General features: G+C 34.0%; 1 protein-coding gene across 1 annotated transcript; it reads left to right on the top strand.

Moving 5' to 3' along the window:
- The first annotated feature begins 1,135 nt into the window (after nucleotides 1-1,135).
- On the top strand, nucleotides 1,136-14,629 carry CYLC1 (cylicin 1). The gene is given in 9 exon segments (XM_033849289.1): nucleotides 1,136-1,149; nucleotides 5,565-5,605; nucleotides 8,851-8,889; nucleotides 8,892-8,968; nucleotides 11,831-11,865; nucleotides 13,098-13,504; nucleotides 13,507-14,095; nucleotides 14,097-14,205; nucleotides 14,207-14,629. Coding segments are annotated over 9 exon segments (1,734 nt in total).
- Nucleotides 14,630-24,095: the final 9,466 nt, after the last annotated feature.

The following is a 24,095-nucleotide window of genomic DNA, read 5'->3' as shown; positions in this document are numbered from 1 at the left end:
TGTTAGATTTTATCTGCATATTGAAATGTTTATATAAATTTCCCTTCTTTGTTTTAATGTGTTCATGTGGTGAATTTCAAATGTTAAAGTAACCTGAAATAAATTGCATTTGATTGTGATAGAATATCCTTTCTTTGTATTTAATTCGTTTAAATATTTAAGGATTCAGGCATCTATTCAGGCATGTTTATGAGAGATATAGGTCTGTAAATTTTTTTCCTATTAATGACCCCATCAGATTTTGGTATCAAGGTTATGCTTTTCTCATAGAACAAATTGATAAGTGAGTCCACTATTCTATTATTTGGAAGAGTTTTTGAATAGCTGTTACTACCTATTCCTTAGGTGTTTGGGAAAATTAATCAATGAAGACATCCACACCTGGGATTCTCTATGTCAGTACATTTTTAATTATAAAGGCAATGTCTTTAATATACATACAATAATTCATATTTTCCATTACCCCTTATTTCAGATTTCACATGTGTTCTTTCTTAAGGAACTTATTTATTTTGTCTAAATTTTTAAATATATTGGCATAAAGTTTTTGCTTTCTTTCATTTTTTTCTGTTGGTGTCTTTATTATTTTTTCCTCTTAAATATATTGGCTTCAATCTGATGTTTTGTTTCTAGTTTCATGAAATGGATATTTAAGTCATTGATTTTTCAGCCTATCTTCTTTTTAATATACAAATTTAAAGTTATAAAGATTTTAATAAGTTTTTATATCCCACAGATATTTAACTATTGTATTTTTCTTTATGCTATTCAAAATAATGTTCAAAATATTTTTTAGTTTCCCTTGTTATTCTTTAATCCATAGTTTGTATTATTAATTTCCAATTGTTAGGTATTTTTTAGTATTTTTTTTGTCACTGATTTCTAGATTTATTCAACTGTTATCAGAAAACATATACCATATGATTTCAGTACTTTGATACTTATTGAGACTTGCTTATTGCCTAGTCTATTGTCACTTTTGTTAACTGTTCCATGTGAACTTGAAAAAAATGTATATTGTGCAGTTGTTTGCTGTAAAGTCTTTATACTATGTCAAGTTGTATTAATTATATTATTCAAATTTTCTATATCTCTACTGATACATTTTTGTCTTCTTGGTCTATTAGTTATTAAAATGAGTATGCCAAAGTCTCCAACTATAATTGTCAGTTTGCACATTATGACTTTTCCTTTTAAAATTTTGGTTTTATATTTTTTAAAACTATGTCAGTGGGTACATAAAAATCTTGAATTACTACATCTTTCTATTGGATTGAGCTTTGTACCATTATAAAATGTCCCCATTTATTTTTATTTATCTTAAAGTTAACTTAGTTAAATTAGTTTAGCTCCATGAGCTTTTTTTTTAACATTTTTATTGGAGTATAATTGCTTTACAATGGTGTGTTAGTTTCTGCTTTATAACAAAGAGAATCAGTTATACATATACATATATCCCCATATCTCTTCCCTCTTGTGTCTCCCTCCCTCTCACCGTCCCTATCCCACCCTTCTAGCTGGTCACAAAGAACCGAGCTGATCTCCCTGTGCCATGTGACTGCTTCCCACTAGCTAGCTATTTTACATTTGGAGGTTATTATCCATTGGTGAGCACAGTGTATCCCTTCTCCATTAAAAAAAAATAATAACCATTATGTGTCCTTATATTCTTGGTGTATCTCCTATAATCCCCTGTGACATTTTCATTTTTTAAGTGGTGTACTTAGTCCACATACTTTTCTTAACATGAGAACAATCCTCTTACCAATTTTTGTGTGTAAAACACTGTATTGTTAACTATAGGCACAATGTTATACAGAATATTTCTATAACTTATTAATCTTACTCCATTTGCTTTTAATGTAGTTACTTTATGTTTGGATTTAAATATAATATTTAATTTTTTGTTTATTATTTGTCCCATATTTTTTGTTATTTCTCCTTTATTGCTTTCCTTTATGTTAATAAAACATTTTATTTACATTTCCTTCTCTATTATTTTATGCAAATGCCTTTCATTATTCTTTTGTGGTTAGCTTAAAAATGAAAGCATAATCCTTTGATTTATTGATGTTTACCACAAATTAGTATTTTTACCATTCCCCAGAAATGCAAGCTTCTTCTTTTTTTTTCTTAACATCTTTATTGGAGTATATCTGCTTTACAAGAATGTGTTAGTTTCTGCTTTATAACAAAGTGAATCAGTTATACATATACATATGTTCGCATATCTTTTCCCTCTTCATCTCCCCCCCTCCCACCCTCCCTACCCCACCCTTCTAGGTGGTCACAAACCACCTAGCTGATCTCCCTGTGCTGTGCGGTTGCTTCCCACTAGCTATCTATTTTACATTTGGTAGTGTATATATGTCCATGCCAATCTCTCACTTTGTCAGAGCTTACCGTTCCCCCTCCCCATATCCTCAAGTCCATGCTGTAGTAGGTCTGTGTCTTTATTCCCTTCTTACCCCTAGGTTCTTCATGACCTTATTTTTTTCTTAGATTCCATATATATGTGTTAGCATATGGTATTTGTTTTTCTCTTTCTGACTTACTTCACTCTGTAGGACAAACTCTAGGTCCATCCACCTCACTACAAATAACTCAATTTCGTTTCCTTTAACAGCTGAGTAATATTCTATTTTACCTGTATGCAGAAAATTATAAGACACTAATGAAAGAAATTAAAGATGATATAAATAGATGGAGAGATATACCATGTTCTTGGATTGGAAGAATCAACATTGTGAAAATGACTGTACTACCCAAAGCAATCTACAGATTCAATCAAACTACCACTGACATTTTTCACAGAACTAGAACAAAAAAATTCACAATATTTATGGAAACACAAAAGACCCCGAATAGCCAGAGCAATCTTGAGAACTAAAAATGGAGCTGGAGGAATCACGCTCCCTGACATCAGACTATACTACAAAGCTACAGTAATCAAGACAATATGGTACTGGCACAAAAACAGAAATGTACAACAATGGAACAAGATAGAAAGCCCAGGGATAAATCCATGCACATATGGTCACCTTATCTTTGATAAAGGAGGCAAGAATATACAGTGGAGAAAAGACAGCCTCTTCAATAAGTGGTGCTGGGAAAACTGGACAAGTACATGTAAAATGAGATTTTTTTAATGAGATTTAAAATGAGATTCTAATCAATGAGATTAGAACACTCCCTAACACCATACACAAAAATAAGCTCAAAATGGATTAAAGTCCTAGATGTAAGGCCAGAAACTATCAAACTCTTAGAGGAAATCATAGGCAGAACACTATATGACATAAATCACAGCAAGATCCTTTTTGACCCACCTCCTAGAGAAATGGAAATAAAAACAGGAATAAACAAATGGGACCTAATGGAACTGCAAAGCTTTTGCACAGCAAAGGAAACCATAAACAAGACAGAAAGACAACCCTCAGAATGGGAGAAAATATTTGCAAATGAAGTAACTGACAAAGGATTAATCTCCAAAATTTACAAGCAGCTCATGCAGCTCAATAACAAAAAAAAAGCAACCCAATCCAAAAATGGGCAGAAGACCTAAATAGATATTTCTCCAAAGAAGATATACAGGTTGCCAACAAACACATGAAAGAATGCTCCACATCATTAATCATTAGAGAAATGCAAATCAAAGCTACAATAAGATTTCATCTCACACCAGTCAGAATGGCCATCATCAAAAAATCTAGAAACAATAAATGCTGGAGAGAGTGTGGAGAAAAGGGAACACTCTTGCACTGCTGGTGGGAATGTAAATTGATACAGCCACTATGGAGAACAATATGGATGTTCCTTAAAATACTACAAATAGAACTACCATACAACCCAGCAATACCACTACTGGGCATATACCCTGAGAAAACCGTAATTCAAAAAGAGTCATGTACCAAAATGTTCATTGCAGCTCTATTTCCAATAGCCCGGAGATGGAAGCAACCTAAATGTCTATCATCGGTTGAATGGAGAAACAAGTTATGTTCATTTTTGAAGAATAATTTTGCTGGGTTAAGAATCTTAAATTTGCATGGTTTTTTATTTTTTTATTTTATTTTTTTTTTTTTTTTAGAATTTTAAATATACCCTTCCATTCTCTTCTGGCTTCTATTACTAATTTTTCCCTTTATGTCAGGATACAGATTTGGATCACCTATGTACCAAAGGAATATACACATAATCATTTATAGCACTAAAAAAGTATATTTTGAAATGAATAAAACTTTTCAGAGGTTTAACTATATTTGAATTTCCAATAATTTGAGACTAAGCCCACATCTATATAAGACAAGCATGTTGGCAGAATTTTCCCATTTCTCACTGTTCCTTGATTGCCCTTTCTAGTGTTTTCCAAAGTGAGGTGCATGTGCAGGACAATCCATTGGATTGTAGGGACAGGATATGAGAATTTTAATTTATATATTTTATTTCATATCAAATTTTTCTATCTTAATATATAATTTATAAGGTATATTATTACAGTAGAATATGAATTATACACACATCACAATTATTGAGTTGTGCTCAAAAGAAAGTTTGAAAAAAATTACTTTAGACTGTAGGAAATAAGTCAAAATCAATGCAGATGCAAAGTATTTTTCCCAGGATGTGAAAGCAGTGATCCAGCCAGCATGTCAGACTTCCAAACTGTTAAATTTCCAAACTCCCAGGCCATATAATCTTCTAGCTACTCTATAGAATGAATATGGTTTCAACACAAACTAATAGACAATTGATCTATATTTTGTAAAAGCAAAACCACAAGCTTTGACTATTTCAGAAATCTATGAAGTTTCCTGTTTCAAGACAATTCAAAGCAGTGATTCTTAACTTCAACTGAGTTTCCAAATAACTTGGAGAGTTTTTAAATACAGGCTTGATAAAGCCACACACAGATATTCTGCTTCATGGGTCCAGGAGCAGTTCTCAGACATGTTTACATTTTAAAAATGTCCAAGTTAATTATCATGTTTACCTCTAGTTGAGAACCACTGGACTAGATATTTTTATTACTCAGTGTCTCCAAAATCTTTCTAAGTAAGTCAGTAGTTATTTAATGATGAATATGGACCAGGCTTTGTGCTGGTACCAAAGCTGTACTTAGGAAATGAAAATAAATTTGACTCATATATAAATATATTTGATCATTTTGACCTATTTTTGTTTGTTTTTACAAACTTGATGGCTTAGGTCAGTCAAAAAATCATGCTCTAAAGTATTTGTGTATATAAGTACAATCTCAGAATTAACAGTGGTCACAACCTACTGTTCCCCTTAATTAATAAGGAAGTAATATTTAAAAATAAATAAAATAATTTTTTTAAAAACATAAAAAAATTTAAAATAGCCCATAAAAATTAAACAATAAAAATAAAAATAAATTATACCATGTGTATCCTCGATGGACAGTATAATTATTACCAGAATAAATGAGTACTTTCCAAGATTTCTCAAAGCATTACTATTAAAGGCATCTTAGTAATAATAGTCATTATTATTATTAGCCATAATACAAATTCAATTAAACATTTTCTTTTTTTTAACAGACGAGAAGTAAACATCAGAACATATGATAATTCCTTACCAAGTAAGGATTTAGTCTTTGGAGCTCAATATTATTTAGATTATATTTGAAAATAATTTTATGGAAAATGACTAGTCTCTTCCATTCAATGTGATAAAGCTTAAAGGCCCTGAATTTTTGCTAAAGTTTAAGAGAACCATGTATATTGGTGTCTGTGTGTGTGTGTGTGTGTGTGTGTGTGTGCGTTTAAAGTATTTCTGGACTTGATGTGGGTTTCTACTAGCTATTTTAAAAGGAAATATTTAGTTCTTCCTAATTATAAAAATCAAACTTATTTGCAAAAGGTTTTCTTGTTTTTAAAGTTCACCATTACAAAACTCAAAGTAGAGAAGGAAAATATAGTCAGAAAGATGAAAGTGGATATTCCAGGTGTTGAAAAGCTACAACTATAGAAGAGTTCTCCTTAATATATTGAGCTGAAATCCACTTGCACTGCTACAACGTTTATCCATTGGTCTAGTTATTCCCTCATGAAACATGTAGGTGAAATCTCTAACATTGTAATTAAGAGCATGTATTCTGGAGCCAAACTATCTGTGTTTGAATCTTAACTCTTCTACTTACTTTATGATTTTGGGGCAAGTAATTTAACCTCTCTCAGTGCTCTATTTTTCTATATCTGTAAAATGGAGGCAATTATAAATTATATTACCTAATTCAAAGGGTTGTGATGATTAATAAGTTGATATATGTAAAGTGCTTAAAACATAGTCTAGCGTAAACACTGTATAAGTGTTAGCAGTTGCAGCAATCCTATTGTTACTTTTGCTACCATTCTTGTATATACCAGCTCTTTAAATGTTTGAGTATAATGATCGCATCTCTCATTAACCTCCTCATCTCCAGGAGAAGTATCTGAATTATCTCAATACCTCTTCTTTTGATAGTTCCCAGATAGTTTGATCCTCCTAATCACTCTATTCTGGTGCCCTCAAATGTGTACATGCCCTTTCTGAGTATAATTGCTTTACAATGGTGTGTTCGTTTCTGCTTTATAACAAGGTGAATCAGTTATACATATGTATATATCCCCATATCTCTTCCCTCTTGCGTCTCCCTCCTGCCCACTCTCCCTATCCAACCCTTCTGGCTGGTCACAAAGCACCGAGCTGATCTCCCTGTGCTATGCAATTGCTTCCCATTAGTTATCAATTTTATATTTGGTAGTGCATATATGTCCATATATACATTACTGCTCTCTCACTTTGTCCCAGCTTACTCTTCCCCCTCCCCATGTCCTCAAGTCAATTCTCTAATAGGTCTGTGTCTTTATTCCCATCTTGCCCCTAGGTTCTTCATGAACTTTTTGTTTTTTTTAGATTCCCTATATATGTGTTACCATACGGTATTAGATTTTCTCCTTCTGACTTACTTCACTCTGTATGACAGACTTTAGGTCCATCCACCTCACTACAAATAACTGAGTTTTGTTCCTTTCTATGGCTGAGTAATATTCCATTGTATATATGTGCCACATCTTCTTTATCCATTCATCTGTCGATGGACACTTAGACTGTTTCCATGCCCTGGTTACTGTAAATAGAGCTGCAAAGAACATTGTGGTACATGACTCTTTTGGAATTATGGTTTTCTCAGGGTATATACCCAGTAGTGGGATGTCTGGGTCAGATGGTAGTTCTCTTTTTAGTTTTATAAGGAAACTCCATATTGTTCTTCATAGTGGCTGTATCAATTTACATTCCTACCAACAAAGGGTTCCCTTTTCTCCACACCCTCTCCAGCATTTATTGTTTCTAGATTTTTTGATGATGGTCATACTGACCAGTGTGAGATGATATCTCATTGTAGTTTTGATTTACATTTCTCTAATGATTAACGATGTTGAGCATTCTTTCATGTGTTTGTTGGCAATCTGTATATCTTCTTTGAAGAAATGTCTATTTAGGTCTTCTGCCCATTTTTGGATTGGGTTCTTTGTTTTTTGATATTGAGCTTCATGAGCTGCTTGTAAATTTTGGAGATTAATCCTTTGTCAGTTGCTTCATTTGTAAATATTTTCTCCAACTCAATCTACAGATTCAATGCAATTCCTATCAAAGTATCACTGGTTTTTTACACAGAACCAGAAAAAAATTTTCACAATTTGTATGGAAACACAAATGACCCCGAATAGCCAAAACAATCTTGAGAAAGAAAAATGGAGCTGGAGGAATCAGGCTCCCTGACATCAGACTATACTACAAAGCTACAGTAATCAAGACAGTATGGTACTGGCACAAAAGCAGAAATATAGATCAATGGAACAGGATAGAAAGCCCAGAGATAAACCCACACACATATGGTCACCTTATCTTTGATAAAGGAGGCAAGAATATACAGTGGAGAAAAGGCAACCTCTTCAATAAGTGGTGCTGGGAAAACTGGACAGCTACATGTAAAAGAACGAAATTCGAACACTCCCTAACACCATACACAAAAATAAACTCAAAATGGATTAAAGACCTCAATGTAAGGCCAGACACTATCAAACTCTTAGAGGAAAACGTAAGCCGAACACTGTATGACATAAATCACAGCAAGATCCTTTTTGACCCACCTTCTAGAGAAATGGAAGTAAAAACAAAAATAAACAAATGGGACCTAATGAAACGTAAAAGCTTTTGCACAGTAAAGGAAACCATAAACAAGGCAAAAAGACAAGCTTCATGCCCTTTCTTTAAATAAGGGTTTCAGACCTTCATGTAGCATTTGGGTCTATGGCCGTAATTTCTGTGACTTGGGAGGTCATTGGGGTCAGAGGAGAACTAAAAGATGCACTTAGGTTTAAGGAATCGAGAGTTTTACTGACTATTCTCGGGATTGTGCTAGCTATTATTGGGATTATAAAAAAAGATGTTATATTTGCTGCAATCCAACCAAAATGACATAAAGAAAAAAAACAACACAGTTGAGTTGATGGAGATGTTTTGATGGAAACAGTGAATTTTTCTCTATTTTCCCTTCTTACACTTTGATTGTATTATTGTAATTATTATGATTTATGTAACTGTGAAAATTGGTTTCATCTAGAAAATAAAATTACCAATGTCATTTTAAAGTTATTTTGGTGCTAAATGGAGAAATCAGTTTTTATCTTTCCTAACTAATATGCAAATAAACTACAAACTCCAGGGGGGAAAGCTATATTTTGAGTGACAACTTAATATATTTATTGCTCAAGAATAGTTCAGGGCTGATGAAAGTCTGGCTATTAACTGCAAATTGTCTATTATTCTCTCTTATTTCAGTCAGGGAATCAAGCAGAAAATTATGGAATCAACAATACTTCACTTTACATTTCCCAAACAACCACAGCCAGGTAGTAAAAAGAGATTAAGACCTTCAGAAACACAAACTGCAGTTCTTGTAAATATTAATGTCATTTATTATGAAATTTAAGATGAGACAATATATAAATATAAATTATATATATATATATAATTTGAATTTTACTACCAATTGGAAGCAGATATTTCTAAATTTATAACTCCCTGTATAGTAGATTGCCTCCAACTACTTCAGATTAAACTTTATTTATACATGGTTCTCAATTTCAAAGGCATTATATACCTCATAGTCTAGGTAAGCTGGAGAATCTAATGTTGCAACTGGAGGGATCTATCAGGAAAATTTAACCGGCCACAAAACAACATATAAAATTTGAGTCTTAGAAGAGGAGACAATTTTTTCTAAACATCTTTATTGGAGCATAATTGCTTTACAATGCTGTGTTAGTTTCTACTTTATAACAAAGTGAATCAGCTATATATATACATATATCCTTATACTTCCTCCCTCTTGCATCTCCCTCCCACCCTCCATAACCCACCCCTCTAGGTGGTCACAAAGCACCGAGCTGATCTCCCTGTGATATGCAGCTGCTTCCCACTAGCTATCTATTTTACAATTGGTAGTGTATATATGTCAATGCCACTCTCTCACTTTACCCCAGCTTACTCTTCCCCCTCCCTGTATCCTCAAGTCCATTATCCAGGTCTGTGTCTTTATTCCTGTCCTGCACCTAGGTTTTGCAGAGCCATTTTTCTTTTTTTTTAGATTCCATGTATATATGTTAGCATATGGTATTTTTTTTTCTCTTTCTGGTTTACTTCACTCTGTATGACAGACTCTAGGTGCATCCACATCACTACAAATAACTCAATTTCGTTTCTTTTTATGTCTGAGTAATATTCCATTATATATATGTTCCACATCTTCTTTATTGATTCATCTGTCGATGGACATGTAGGTTGCTCCATGTCCTGACTATTGTAAATAGTGTTGCAATGAACATTGTGGTACATGATTCTTCTTGAATTATGTTTTTTTCAGAGTATATGTCCAGTAGTGGGATTGCTGGGTTGTATGGTAGTTCTATTTTTACTTTTTTAAGGAACTTCCACACTGTTCTACATAGTGGCTGTATCAATTTTCATTCCCAACAACAGTGCAAGAGGGTTCCCTTTTCTCCACAACCTCAGCAGCATTTATTGTTTGTAGATTTTTTGATGATCGCCATTCTGAACACTGTGAGGTGATATCTCATTGTAGCGTTGATTTTCATTTCTCTAATGATTATGATGTTGAGAATTCTTTCATGTGTTTGTTGGCAATCTGTATATCTTCTTTGGAGAAATGTCTGTTTAGGTCTTCTGCCCATTTTGCATTGAGTTGTTTGTTTTTTTTATATTCAGCTGCATGAGCTGCTTGTAAATTTTGGAGCTTAATCCTTTCTCACTTGCTTCCTTGCAAATATTTTCTCCCATTCTGAGGGTTGTCTTTCTGTCTTGTTTATGTTTTCCTTTGATATGCAAAAGCTTTTAAATTTCATTAGGTCCCATTTGTTAATTTTTGTTTGTATTTCCACTTTTCTAGGACATGGGTCAAAAAGGATCTTGCTGTGATTTATGCCATAGAGTGTTCTGCCTATGTTTTTGTCTAAGAGTTTGATAGTTTCTGGCCTTACATTTAGATCTTTAATCCATTTTGAGTTTATTTTTGTGTATGGTGTTAGGGAGTATTCTAATTTCATTCTTTACATGCAGCTGTCCTGTATTCCCAGCACCACTTATTGAAGATGCTGTCTTTTCTCCACTGCATATTCTTGCCTCCTTTATCAAAATAAGGTGACCATATGTGCATGGGTTTAACTCTTGCTTTTCTATCCTGTTCCATTGATTTATATTTCTCTTTCTGTGCCAGTACCATACTGTGTTGATTATTGTAGCTTTGCAGTATAATCTGAAGTCAGGGAGCCTGATTCCTCCAGATCCGTTTTTCTCTCTCAAGATTGCTTTGGCTATTCAGAGTCTTTTATGTTTCCATAAAATTGTGAAGTATTTTGTTTTCTTTCTGTGAAAATTGCCATTGGTAGTTTGATAAGGGTTGCGTTGAATCTGTACATTACTTTCGATAGTATAGTCACTTTCACATGTTGATACTTCCAATCCAAGATCATGGTGTATCTCTCCATCTGTTTGTATTATCTTTAATTTCTTTCATCAGGGTCTTATAGTTTTCTGCATACAGGTCTTTTCTCTCCCTAGGTAGGTTTATTCCTAGGTTTTTTCTTCTTTTTGTTACAATGATAAATATGAGTGTTTCCTTAATTTCTCTTTCAGATTTTTCAATATTAGTGTATAGGAATGCAAGAGAGTTCTGTGCATAATTTTATATCCTGCTGTTTTACCAAATTCATTGATTAGCTCTAGTAGTTTCCTGGTTGCATCTATAGGATTCTCTATGTTTAGTATCATGCCATCTGCAAACAGTGACAGATTTACTTCTTCTTTTCCAGTTTGGATTCCTTTTATTTCTTTTTCTTGTCTGATCACTGTGGCTAAAACTTCCAAAACTATGTTGAATAATAGTGTTGAGAGAGGAAAATCTTGCCTTGTTCCAGATCTTAGTGAAAATGTTTTCAGTTTTTCACCATTGAGAATGATGTTGGCTGTGGGTTTTTCATATATGGCCTTTATTATGTTGAGGTAAGTTTCTTTTATGCCTACTTTCTGGAAGTCTTTTATCATAAATGTTTTTTGAATTTTGTCAAGTGCTTTTTTTGCATCTATTGAGATGATCATATGTTTTTTCTCTTTCAATTTGTTAATATGGTGTATTACATTGATTGATTTGCATATATTGAAAAAATCCTTGCATTCCTGGAATAAACCTCACTTGATCATGGTGTATGATCCTTTTAATGTGATGTTGGATTCTCTTTGCTAGTATTTTGTTGAGCATATTTCCGTCAATGTTCGTCAGTGATATTGGCCTGTAGTTTTCTTTCTTTATGACATCTTTGTCTGGTTTTCATATCAGGGTTATGGTGGCCTCGTAGAATGAGTTTGGGAGTGTTCCTCCCTCTGCTATATTATGGAAGATTTTGAGAAGGATAAGTGTTTGCTCTTCTCTAAATGTTTGATAGAATTCGCCTGTGAAGCCATCTGTTCCTGGGCTTTTGTTTGTTGGAAGATTCTTAATCACAGTCTCAATTTCACTACTTGAGGAGCCCATCTTGATGAGGTTTCAGGGCCTTTCCATTTTCTTTAATCTGGCATTCAAATACTAGATACTTGGAGATTCACGTTTTCTACTGCTTTTATAAAGTGAAGTTATTCTATCAACTAACAAAAAGAAAAGCTAGCCTACCGAGGTCACCCAGATATCAAAATATATTTTAAAAGTATCTCCCAAAGCAGGGTCACAGTCAATGCATTTATTCAATGGTCATTTTTACATCTGTAGAGATCAAAGTTTCATGCTTCTCTTCATTGTCCTCCTTTAATTCCATATAACAATTCCACTGACTGGTGATATCCCTAATGGATAGCTGAAGGAGTATAAGAAGTAAATGTAAATTAATCTATGTGGCCACTATGACAACCAGATTTGAGAAATGTTTGGGTTGGAGTAAAAAATATACACTATTGTTACACTAAGAAATGTGTATATAATATTTGTTTTATTTTATGTCTTTGTTTTTGGCAGTATTTCACAGCAGGGATCTTAGGCTTTCAATCTGTTCAGAGACCTTGAAAGTAGGTGTAGAAGTCAAGCTAGACCTGAAGTCTATAAAATTGTAGCCTATCATAAGACTTATCATAACAACCTTCAAGGGCATCAGCTTATTTCTGATCTGACTTGGGGCTGAGGGGTACATTAAATGTTCCAAAATATCTCTCCCCTGTAGGAGTCCAAATGGAACATATTATCAGTTGTGAGGACAGGACCTGAAATGTCATGGATCATGTGGGCCTGCTCTGATCCTAATATTAATCACTGAGGAAATTCTAAGGTTCCTCCTAAATTTATTTTATTTCCAAAGTGGAGTTATCTCACATACACACACAAACACACATAGAATGTTGAAAAGGGAAAAAAAACTATTTAAATAGATGGTTATCTAAAAGCTAGACTATTTTTATGTTTCAATATAACAAGATATAACTAATTCAAAAAACACATCATTATTCTAACCAAATTTTTTTCATAGACATGACAAAAGAAATTTAGATGAAACTCAGAAGCCAGCTCATATATGGATAATACATTCATTAAGAAAAACATTTCAAAGGTCATCTATTAATTTAACTATCAGGAGACAGGCTTCACTCAGACATTCTTATACTCTTATCACTCATTCTAAAAAGGCAGAATCTAAAAAGTCCAAAGATGACAAAAAAGGAATAAATTTGAAGAAAGTTTCCAAGAAAGCTATAGGCCCACACAAAACAACTTTAGAATCCAAGAAAACAGTAAATAATGAGAAACCTAAAAGAGGAAATAAAGCAGTTAAAACTCCATCAAAATCATCACATGAAAGTCAACTATCTAAGAAGTCAAAGTCCAATTCAGAAGCAAACCCAGAATCCAAAGGTTCTAAGTCAGTCTCAATAAAGGATAAAAAAAAGATAAGAGATATTCAAAGGATTCCAGGGAGATGGATTTTGAATCCATATGTACAAAGAAGTATTATAGGAGCTGAAAGAACAATCGTGATGCCAAATCAGAGGTTTGCTCAAAAAGTAGTTCAAATATGGATTTAATGATGTATTTAGAGGAGTCTGGTGCTGAACCCATGGAATTTGATATGTGGTTAAATAACTACTCACAGAATAATTTTAAAAAGCTTCCAAAGAAGGATGCAAAAAAGGATACAAAGGGGAAGGGCTCTGATGCTGAATCTGAAGATTCAAAAGATGCAAAGAAAGATGAGAAGAAAGATAAGAAAAGTGCAATGAAAGACAGCAAGAAGGGTGCAAAGAAGGACACAGAGTCTACTGATGCAGAATCTGGAAACTCAAAGGATGCAAAGAAAGATTCAAAGAAAGATGACAAAAAAGATGGCCAGAAGGATGCAGAAGAATCTGTAGATTCAAAAGATGCAAAGAAAAATTCAAAGAAAGATGACAAGGAAAAGGATGCCAAGAAGGATGTTGTGTCTACTGATGCTGATTCTGAATCTGAAGGGGATACAAAAATGGGTAAAAAATTCAAAGAAAGATGACAAAAGGAAGTCTGCAATGAAGTCTGAAGAGTCTACTGAAACCAAGTCTGATTGGGAATCAAAGACAGACAAGAGGATTAAAAGAAGGTTAAGAAAGATTCAAAAAAGATGCAAAAAACAAGGATGCAAAGAAGGACCTAGAGTCTAGTGATGCTGAATCTGATGTGTCTTCCGAGAAAAACCTAAAGAAGCCTGAAACATTGAAAAGTTCAGATGCTGAATCTGAAGAGTCACTATATAAACTTAGGCCTAAAAGGATAGTTGATGAATCAGATGTCACATCTACAGATTCAAAGAAGGAAGCACTGGAACCAAAGAGAAATTTCAAAATGCCATCCAAAAGGACTACATTCAAAGAAAAAGGGAAAAAAGTAGGTACAGGTAGAGTTCCTCCATCAAGAGAAAGACCACCACTACTTCCTTGTGAGACTTTACTGCCATCACCTAAGGCCAAACGTCTCTGTGGGTGCCAGAATCCTCCTCCACCTCCAAAACCAAGATATGCTCCTTTGGTATGATTACTCCTGTTTTATTTTTAGAGAAAATTGGATTAAAAATGAAAGATAGTTTTAAATTTTGAGTTTATATGTTCTCTGAAGAATAGTTCCATTTTCCTGGAATACTGACAAGTTTGGGGCTCACAGATGAGAAAGATGAAGAGTACTTCCAAAGGACTCAAAAGATTTGCAAAACAAATGTCAAAAAGTTAAAAATAATATTTAGACTGGAGCAGAGAGAACTGGCTTGTGATTTAAGAAAATATTTATAATTATTTTTAAAAAGTCATATTACAAAAGTGATTAACTGTTCTATACTTATGAAAGAACCAAAAGGAAAATGACTAAAAATTCTAAAGGACAGATTTTAGTGAGAAATAAAGACATTTCCTAGGCAGCTGTTGCATATAGTAAAAACTCAACCAAATTCAGACACAGCAAGATAGAAACATAGTATACTAGGATTCAGATATGCAAAAACCATATTTAATTATTTAATCCATATCTTTATGAGCAGTCTTTCTTACTGATAATTAGGGGGAAAATGTTAACTTACTGGAAGTAACTAGATTTTCTCTGGTTTATAGCAGTCTCTTCAAGGTCAATCCAATCTCTTTGGAGGTAAATACTCTGTAAATTTAAAGTTTCTATTTCTCTCCTTTAGAAGATCTCACTTTCAATCCCCCTTCCTTCAAAACCTGGCTGTAAGGGGAAGCTTAGTTAGACATCTCATTTTGGATGGAAGGGCTGCTCTTCCCATTGTTGTCCTCCCTTTTTGGCTCTCTGATCTTTGGTTGAAGTGTAATTCATTTGCATGGTTTCTGGGAATAAGTCTGTGTTTCCTCTACTTTTGCACAGTGTTAATTGTCTATTCTCAGCATGGTAGGTCTGATGCTCTCTGTGCTGCTAAATTCAGAACATCTGTAGATATGGCTGGGTCTCGACCTTGAGCTTTATACTTAATTAATTTTTCCCGCCCTTTCTCCTCTTCCTCCCTGTCCCCCTATTTTTGTTTTTCCCTCTCAGAGAGCTTCTATTTCCTCTTCTGGATTGGTGAGAATCTCCCTTTACCTTGTATTCCAAGTTTTTTCTATCCTTTGTTTATAATAAAACCTTATATATTGACCTCCATTTGCTCTTCATATATTTTCCATTTGTGGGAGGGATTTATAAATTCCTTTTATCTCTCTCAGAAAGCTTGGTTTTTAAGTCCATTTTTCTCCTGGTGAACTCAAAATGTCAGCTTTGACACTCAAAGCTGAGTAATGACTCCATTATTTAAAGTTCAGTCTTAGAGGTTAAGTCAATGGGTGGATAGTCACAAGAGCAAGATTTATAAGGAGTGAAAATATGTTGGTGGATAATTTTTAAGATAAATGAGAAAAAGGGACACTCAAAAAGCTGAATTCTTTTCCAAAAGCAGTTTTTATGAAAAATAAGTAAAATACAAGAAAACAATACAACAAAATTCTTTGGACCGATGATTAATTTTAACTGTAAAAAAGAACTTTCAGGGTATGTTCTGGCCTTGTATATATTCACACCAAGTCTCTTTAATAAACTTCCATGTGCATAGCTACCATCTATTTATGCTCTTCCATACCTACTATTTCACTAAAACTGCTCTTTTCAGAATTACCAAATACCTTCTTGTATTCACATATACTGGTCTCTCTTCTCTCCTCATGTTATTCTATAGTCCAGCAGCATTTAAACCCACCACTTCTTCTTTCTAAAAACACTTTACTTGACTCTATGCTCTCCTGTTCTTTCTACTTACTGGTAGCTTTTCACCACCTTTATTGTATCCTACTCTTCCTCACCTTTAATGTCGGAATGATCTAAGACTTGGTCCTGGAACTTCTCTATCTAAAATTCTCCTTCATAAGTTCATCTCATTCAACAGTTTTAAATATCATCTATGTATTGATAACTCCAAAATTAATATATCCAACTTTGGTCTTTCCAAACAGTTCCAAATTCTTATATCTAATTGCCTACTTGAAAATTTCAGTGTAGAGCCTACTAGACATCTCAGGCTTAATATATCTCAATAATACTCTTAACCCATCCCCAAACCTATTCCTCCCCAGTATTCTCCATCTTAATAAATGGCATTGTGATCCACCCATTTAATCTTTTAAAATCTGGATATCATATATGATTCTGCTCTTTTCCTCATTCCCCACATGTAATCAATCAGTAAGACTTGTCTACCTTATCTCCAAAATGTATCCTGAATCAGTCCACTCCTACCTTCTCAATCACTACCACCTAAATGGTCCCAATCATCATCATAATCTTTGCTGGAATACTGCAAGAGTTCCTAGCTAGCCTTGCTACTTCTACACTCCACTGCTTAAAACACTCTCGTGGTTTCCCATTATATTCAGAATAAACCAAGGCTGCTTACCTTACCTTTCACTGCATATATTATTCCAGCTCCTGCCTATTTTCCACCCTCATCTTGAACCAATTTTCCATTTTATTTTATGATCTAGCCAAACCACATTCTTTTTGTTTCTCATACACACCAAGATTATTTTCTTGCCAAGATTTTGCATGTGCTGTTCCCTCTGCTTGGAATGCTTCTCTCCAGATCTTTGTATAACTACTCCTTCTCATCATTTAGTTTTTCAGCATAAATATTATCTCTTTAGAGAAGGCTTTCCTGATTACTATATCCTATGTTATCCCCTCCCACAACAATTGTCTAGTCACTCTTCTAACCTGAATCCTACCTTATATTTCTTCATAGAATGTATCTTTATATAAAATTCTATATTTATTCATGTGTTTATTAGTTATATTCACCATTAGAATTCAGGCTCCATGCAACAGTGAGCCTGATCTGTATTTTCATTTCTGTATCCGCAGTTCAAAAGCAGCACCTGGACTGCATTCGATTGGTTAAGAATTTGATCTCTCTAAAAGAGCTGCAGATCCTATCACACTCGTGGACTTTCTGACATCCATTTTTCCAGGCATTCCTACTCTAGCAATATTAGACTAAAATGAATAAACAACAGGCATTTTGGAAGGGGAGAAATCACAATAGTGCAAATTACATTCTAATTGATATCTGAAAAGAAAATATATGTATACTTCTCACTTTTGAGTGAGATATTTATGACCATACTGTGTTAGTGCATCTTAGGTCTTTTTTAGTATAAGTTTGAAAAACCATGCCCTTATTCCTCTCACTGGAGTCCTACTGATTTTCACAGCAACACAAAAGTAAGGCTAGTGTTTTTTTTCAGGGCCAGCTCTGTTCTGGATTAAAATAATTCATATTTGAATTATGTTTGTAAAGCTTGACATGCTCCTCAACTATGAATGAAGAATTCTTTATATTACACTTACTGGAGTAGAAAACTAGTCTTAATTTAGAGTGTTTTGTTTTCCATTCTAATTTTTTTCTTTCTAATTTTATTTAGATATAATTGACATACACCACTATATTAGTTTCAGATATACAACATAATGATTTGATATTTGTATAGTTGTAGAAATTATTAACACAACAAGTCTATTTAACCTCCATCACCATGAATAGTTACAAAATACTTTTTTGTGTGATGAAAACTTTTAAAATGTACTCTCTTAGCATTGTCAAATATACATACAGTATTATTGACTACAGTGACCCTGCTGTACATTGTATCTCCATGACTTATTCATTTCATAACTGGAAGTTTGTACTTTTTAACCATTTTGACCCATTTTGTCCACTCCCTAGCCTCTCCACATCTGACAAAAACCAATCCATTTTCTGTAATTCAGTTTTTTGTTTTCTTTTTTTTTAAAAAAATTCCTGCATATAACTGAGATCATACAGTATTTGTCTTTTTCCTTTTTTAATAATTTTTCTTAGAGTTTAGTTTATTTACAATGTTGTGTAAGTTTCAGGTGTACAGCAAAGTGAATCAGTTATACATATACAAATATCCACTCTTTTAGATTCTTTTCCCATATAGGTCATTACAGAGTATTGAGTAGAGTGCCCTGTGCTATACGGTAGGTCCTTATTAGCTATCTATTTTATATATAGTAGTGTGTATATGTAAATCGCAATTTCCCAATTTATCCCTCTCCCCACTTTCCCCCCTGGTAACCAAAAGTTTCTTTTTTACATCTGTAACTCTATTTCTGTTTGGTAAATGAGTTCATTTGTACCATTTTTGTAGATTCCACAGATAAGTGATATCATATACTTGTCCTCTTTCTGACTTACTTCACTCAGTATGAAAACCTCTAGGTCCATCCATCTTGCTGCAAATTGCATTATTTTGTTCTTTTTAATTGCTGAGATATATCCATAGTATATATGTACCACATATTCTTAATACATTCCTCTATCGATGGATATTTCAGTTGCTTCCACGTCCTGGCTATTGTAAATAGTGCTACAATGAACATTGGAGTGCATGTATCTTTTCGAATTAGGGTTTTCCTTAGGTATATGCCTAGGAGTATGATTGCTGGATCATATGATAGTTCTATATTTAGTTTCTTAAGGAACTTCCATAGTGTTCTCCATAATGCTTGTACGAATTTACATTCCACCAACAGTGTGGGAGGGTTCTGTTTCTTCCACACACTCTCCAGCATTTACTGTTAGTAGATTTTTGATGATGGCCATTCTGACTGGTGTGAGGTGATACCTCATTGTAGCTTTGATTTGCATTTCTCTAATGATTAGTGATGTTGAGCATCCTTTCATGTGTTTGTTGGCAATCTGTGTATCTTCTTTGGAGAAATGTCTATTTAGGTCTTCTGTACATTTTTGGATTGGGTTTTTGGGGTTTTTTGATACTGAGCTGCATGAGCTACTTGTAAATTCTGGAGATTAATCCTTTTTCAGTTGCTTCATTTGCAAATATTTTCTCCCATTCTGAGGGTTGTCTTTTGGTCTTCTTTATGGTTTCCTTTGCTGTGCAAACCCTTTTAAGTTTCATTAGATTCCATCTGTTTATTTTTGTTTTTATTTCCATTTCTCTAGGAGGTGGGTCAAAAAGGATCTTGCTGAGATTTATGTCATAAAGTGTTCTGCCTATGTTTTCCTCTAAGAGTTTGATGGTGTCTGGCCTTACATTCAGGTCTTTAAGCCATTTTGAGTTTATTTTTGTGTATGGTGTTAGGGAGTGTTCTAATTTCATTCTTTTATATATAGATGTCCAGTTTTCCCAGCACCAATTACTGAAGAGGCGTTCATTTTTACAGTGTAAATTCTTGACTCCTTTATCAAAAATAAGGTGACCATATGTGTGTGAGTTTATCTTTGGGCTTTCTATCCTGATCCATTGATCTATATTTCTGTTTTTTCTGCCAGTACCATACTGACGTGATTACAGTAACTTTGTAGTATAGTCTGAAGTCAGGGAGCCTGATTCCTCCAGCTCCATTTTTCTTTCTCAAGATTGCTTTGGCTAATCAGGGTCTTTTGTGTTTCCATACAAAGAGTGAAAGATTTTTTCTAGGTCTGTGAAAAATGCCAGTGGTAGTTTCATAGGGATTGCATTGAATCTGTAGACTGCTTTGTGTAGTAGAGTCATTTTCACAATGTTGATTCTTCCAACCCCAAAACATGGTATATCTCTCCATCTGTTTGTATCATCTTTAATTTCTTTCATCACTGTCTTATACTTTTCTGCCTACAGGTCTTTTGTCTCCTTTGATATGTTTATTCCTAGGTATTTTATTCTTTTTGTTGCAATAGTAAATGTGAGCGTTTCCTTAAATTCTTTTCAGATTTTTCATCATTAATGTATAGGAATGCCAGAGATTTCTGTACATTAATTTTGTATCCTGCTACTTTACCAAATTTATTGATTAGCTACAGGAGTTTTCTGTTAGCATCCTTAGGATTCTGTATGTAAAATATCATGGCATCTGAAAACAGTGACAGCTTTACTTCTTTTCTGATTTGGATTACCTTTATTTCTTTTTCTTTCTGATTGCTGTGGCTAATACTTCCAAAACAATTTTGAATAATAGTGGTGAGGGTGGACAACCTTGTCTTGTTCCTGATCTTAGTGAAAGTGGTTTCAGTTTTGCACCACTGAGGACAATGTTGGCTGTGTGTTTGTCATGTATGGCCTTTATTACGCTGAGATTAGTTCCCTCTATGCCTACTTTCTGGAGGGTTTTTTTTAATCATATATGGGTGTTGAATTTTGTCAAAGCTTTTTCTACATCTATTGAGATGATCATATGGTTTTTATTCTTCAGTTTGTTAATATAGTGTTTCATATTAATTGATTTGCATATACAGAAGAATCATTGCATTCTTGGGATAAACCCCACTTGATCATGGTGTATGATCCTTTTAATGTGCTGTTGGATTTTTTTGCTAGAATTTTGTTGAGGATTTTCGCATCTAAGTTCATTAGTGATATTGGACTGTAATTTTCTTTCTCTGTGACATCATTTTCTGGTTTTCTTATCAGGGTGATAGTAGCATTGTAGAATGTGTTTGGGAGTGTTCCTTTCTCTGTTATATTGTGCAAGAGTTTGAGAAGTATAGGTGTTAGCTCTTCTCTAAATGTTTGATAGAATTCGCATGTGAAGCCATCTTTTCCTGGGCTTTTGTTTGTTGGAAGATTTTTAAGCACAGTTTCAATTTCAGTGCTTGGGTTTCGTCTGTTTATATGTCCTATTTCTTCCTGGTTCAGTCTCAGAAGGTTGTGCTTTACTAAGAATTTGTCCATTTCTTCCAAGTTGTCCATTTTATTGGCATATAGTTGCTTGTAGTAATCTCTCCTGATCCTTTGTATTTCTGAAGTGTCAGTTGTTACTTCTCCTTTTTCATTTCTATTTCTATTTATTTGAGTGTTCTCCCTTTTTTTCTTGATGAGTCTGGCTAATGGTTTATCTATTTTGTTTACCTTCTCTAAAATCCAGCTTTTAGTTTTATTGATGTTTGCTATTGTTTCATTTCTTTTTCATTTATTTCTCATCTGATGTTTATGATTTCTTTCCTTCTGCTAACTTTGGGGATTTTTGTTCTTCTTTCCCTAATTGTTTTAGGTGTAAGGTTAGGTTGTTTATTTGAGATGTTTTTTGTTTCTTGAAGTAGGATGGTATTGCTATAATCTTCCCTCTTAGAACAGCTTTTGCTGCATCCCATAGGTTTTGGGTTGTCATGTTTTCTTTGTCTTTTTTTCTATGTACTTTTTATTTCCTCTTTGATTTCTTCAGTGTTCTCTTGGTTATTAAGTAATGTATTTTTTAGCCTCCATGTGTTTATATTTTTTACAGATTTTTTTCCTGTAATTGATATCTAGTCTCATAGCGTTGTGGTTGGAAAAGGTACTTGATATGATTTCAATTTTCTTAAATTTACCAAGGCTTGATTTGTCACCCAAGATATGATCTATTCTGGAGTATGTTCCATGAGCACGTGAGACGAAAGTGTATTCTGTTATTTTTGGATGGAATGTTCTATAAATATCAATTAAGTCCATCTTGTTTAATGTGTCATTGAAAGCTTGTGTTTCCTTATTTATTTTCAGTTTGGATGATCTGTTCAGTGTTAAAAGTGGTGTTCAAAGTCCCCTACTATTTCTGTGTTAATGTTGATTTCCCCTTTTATGGCTGTTTGCATTTGCCTTATGTATTGAGGTTTTCCTATTTTGGGTGCATAAATATTTACAATCATTGTCTTCTTCTTGGATTGATCCCCTGATAATTTTGTAGTGTCATACCTTGACTCTTGTAATAGACTTTATTTTAAAGTCTATTGTGTCTAATATGAGAATTGCCACTTCAGCTTTCTTTTGGTTTCCATTTGCATGGAATAACATTTTCCATCTCCTCAGTTTCAGTCTGTGTGTGTCCCAAGGTCTGAAGTGTGTCTCTTGTAGACAGCGTGTATGGGTCTTGTTTTTGTAAACATTCAGCAAGCCTGTGTCTTTCGGTTGGAACATTTAATCCATTTAAATTTAAGGTAATTATCAATATTTATGTTTCTATTACCATTTTCTTAATTGTTTTGGATTTGTTTTCGTAGGTCTCTTCCTTCTCTTGTGTTTCCTGCCTAGAGAAGTTCCTTTTGTATTTGTTTTAGAGCTGATTTGTCAGTGCTGAATTCTCTTAAATTTGCTCCTCTGTTAACGTTTTAATTTCTCCATTGAATCTGAATTATATCCTTGCTGGCTAGGGTAATCTTGGTTGTAGGTTTTTCCCTTTCATCACTTTAAATGTGTCTTGCCACTCCCTTCTGGCTTGCAGAGTTTCTGCTGAAGCTTCAGCTCTTAACCTTATGGGGATTCCTTGTATGTTATTTGTTGCTTTTCCCCTGTTGCTTTTAATATTTTTTCTTTTTATTTAATTTTTGATAGTTTTAATGATATGTCTTGGCATGTTTCTCCTTGGATTTATCCTGTATGGGACTTTCTGCACTTCCTGGACTTGATTGATTATTTCCTTTCCCATGTTAGAGAAGTTTTCAACTATAATCTCTTCAAATATTTTCTGAACACTTTCTTTTCCTCTTCTTCTCCTGGGACCCCTATAATTCGAATATTTGAGCCTTTAATGTTGTCCCTGTGGTCTCTGAGACAGTTCCTAATTCTTTTCATTCTTTTTTCTTTAATCTGCTCTGCAGCAGTTATTTCCCCTATTTTATCTTCCATGTTACTTATACGTTTTTTACCAGTTATTCTGCTATTGATTCCTTCTAGAGAATTTTTAATTTCATTTATCGTGTTGTTCTTCATTGTTTGTTTGCTCTTTTGTTCTTCTGGGTTCTTGTTACATGTTTCTTGTATATTCTCCATTCTATTTCCAAGATCATGGATCGTCTTTACAATCATCACTCTGAATTCTTTTTCAGGTAGACTGCCTATTTTCTCTTCATTTGTTTGGTCTTCTGGGTTTTTACCTTGCTCCTTCATCTGCTGTGTGTTTCTCTCTATTCTCACTTTGCTTAATTTACTGTGTTTATGGTCTCCTTTTAACAGGCTTCAGGTTTGTAGTTCCCATTATTTTTGGTGTTTTCCCCCCAGTGGGTGAGGTTGATTCAATGGCTTTTGTCAGTTTCCTGATGGAGGGGACTGGTGCCTGTGTTCTGTTGGGTGGGACTGGATCTTTTCTTTCTAGTGGGCAGTACCACGTCCAGTGGTGTGTTTTGGGCTGTCTGTGAACTTAGTGTGATTTTAGGCTGCCTCTCTGGTAATGGGTGGGGTTGTGTTCCTGTCTTGCAGGTTGTTTGGCATTGGACATCCAGCACTGGACTCTCCTGGCCATTTGGTTTAGCTGGGTCTTAACGTTGAGATGGATACCTCTGGGAGAGCTCTCACTGATTGATAGTATGTGCTCTGGAAGGTCTCTGGTGTTCCAATGTCCTGAACTTGCCTCTCACACTTCAGAAGGTCAGGCCTGACACCAGGGCAGAACACAAGGACCCTGTCAGCCAGACAGCTCAGAAGACAAGGGAGAAAAAAGGCAAAGAAAATAAATAATAATAAAAATAATAATTCAAATT

The sequence above is a fragment of the Tursiops truncatus genome, chromosome X (assembly GCF_011762595.2).
Source record: "Tursiops truncatus isolate mTurTru1 chromosome X, mTurTru1.mat.Y, whole genome shotgun sequence".
NCBI classification, from domain to species: domain Eukaryota; kingdom Metazoa; phylum Chordata; class Mammalia; order Artiodactyla; family Delphinidae; genus Tursiops; species Tursiops truncatus.
This window is presented reverse-complemented; position numbering and strand designations above follow the sequence as displayed.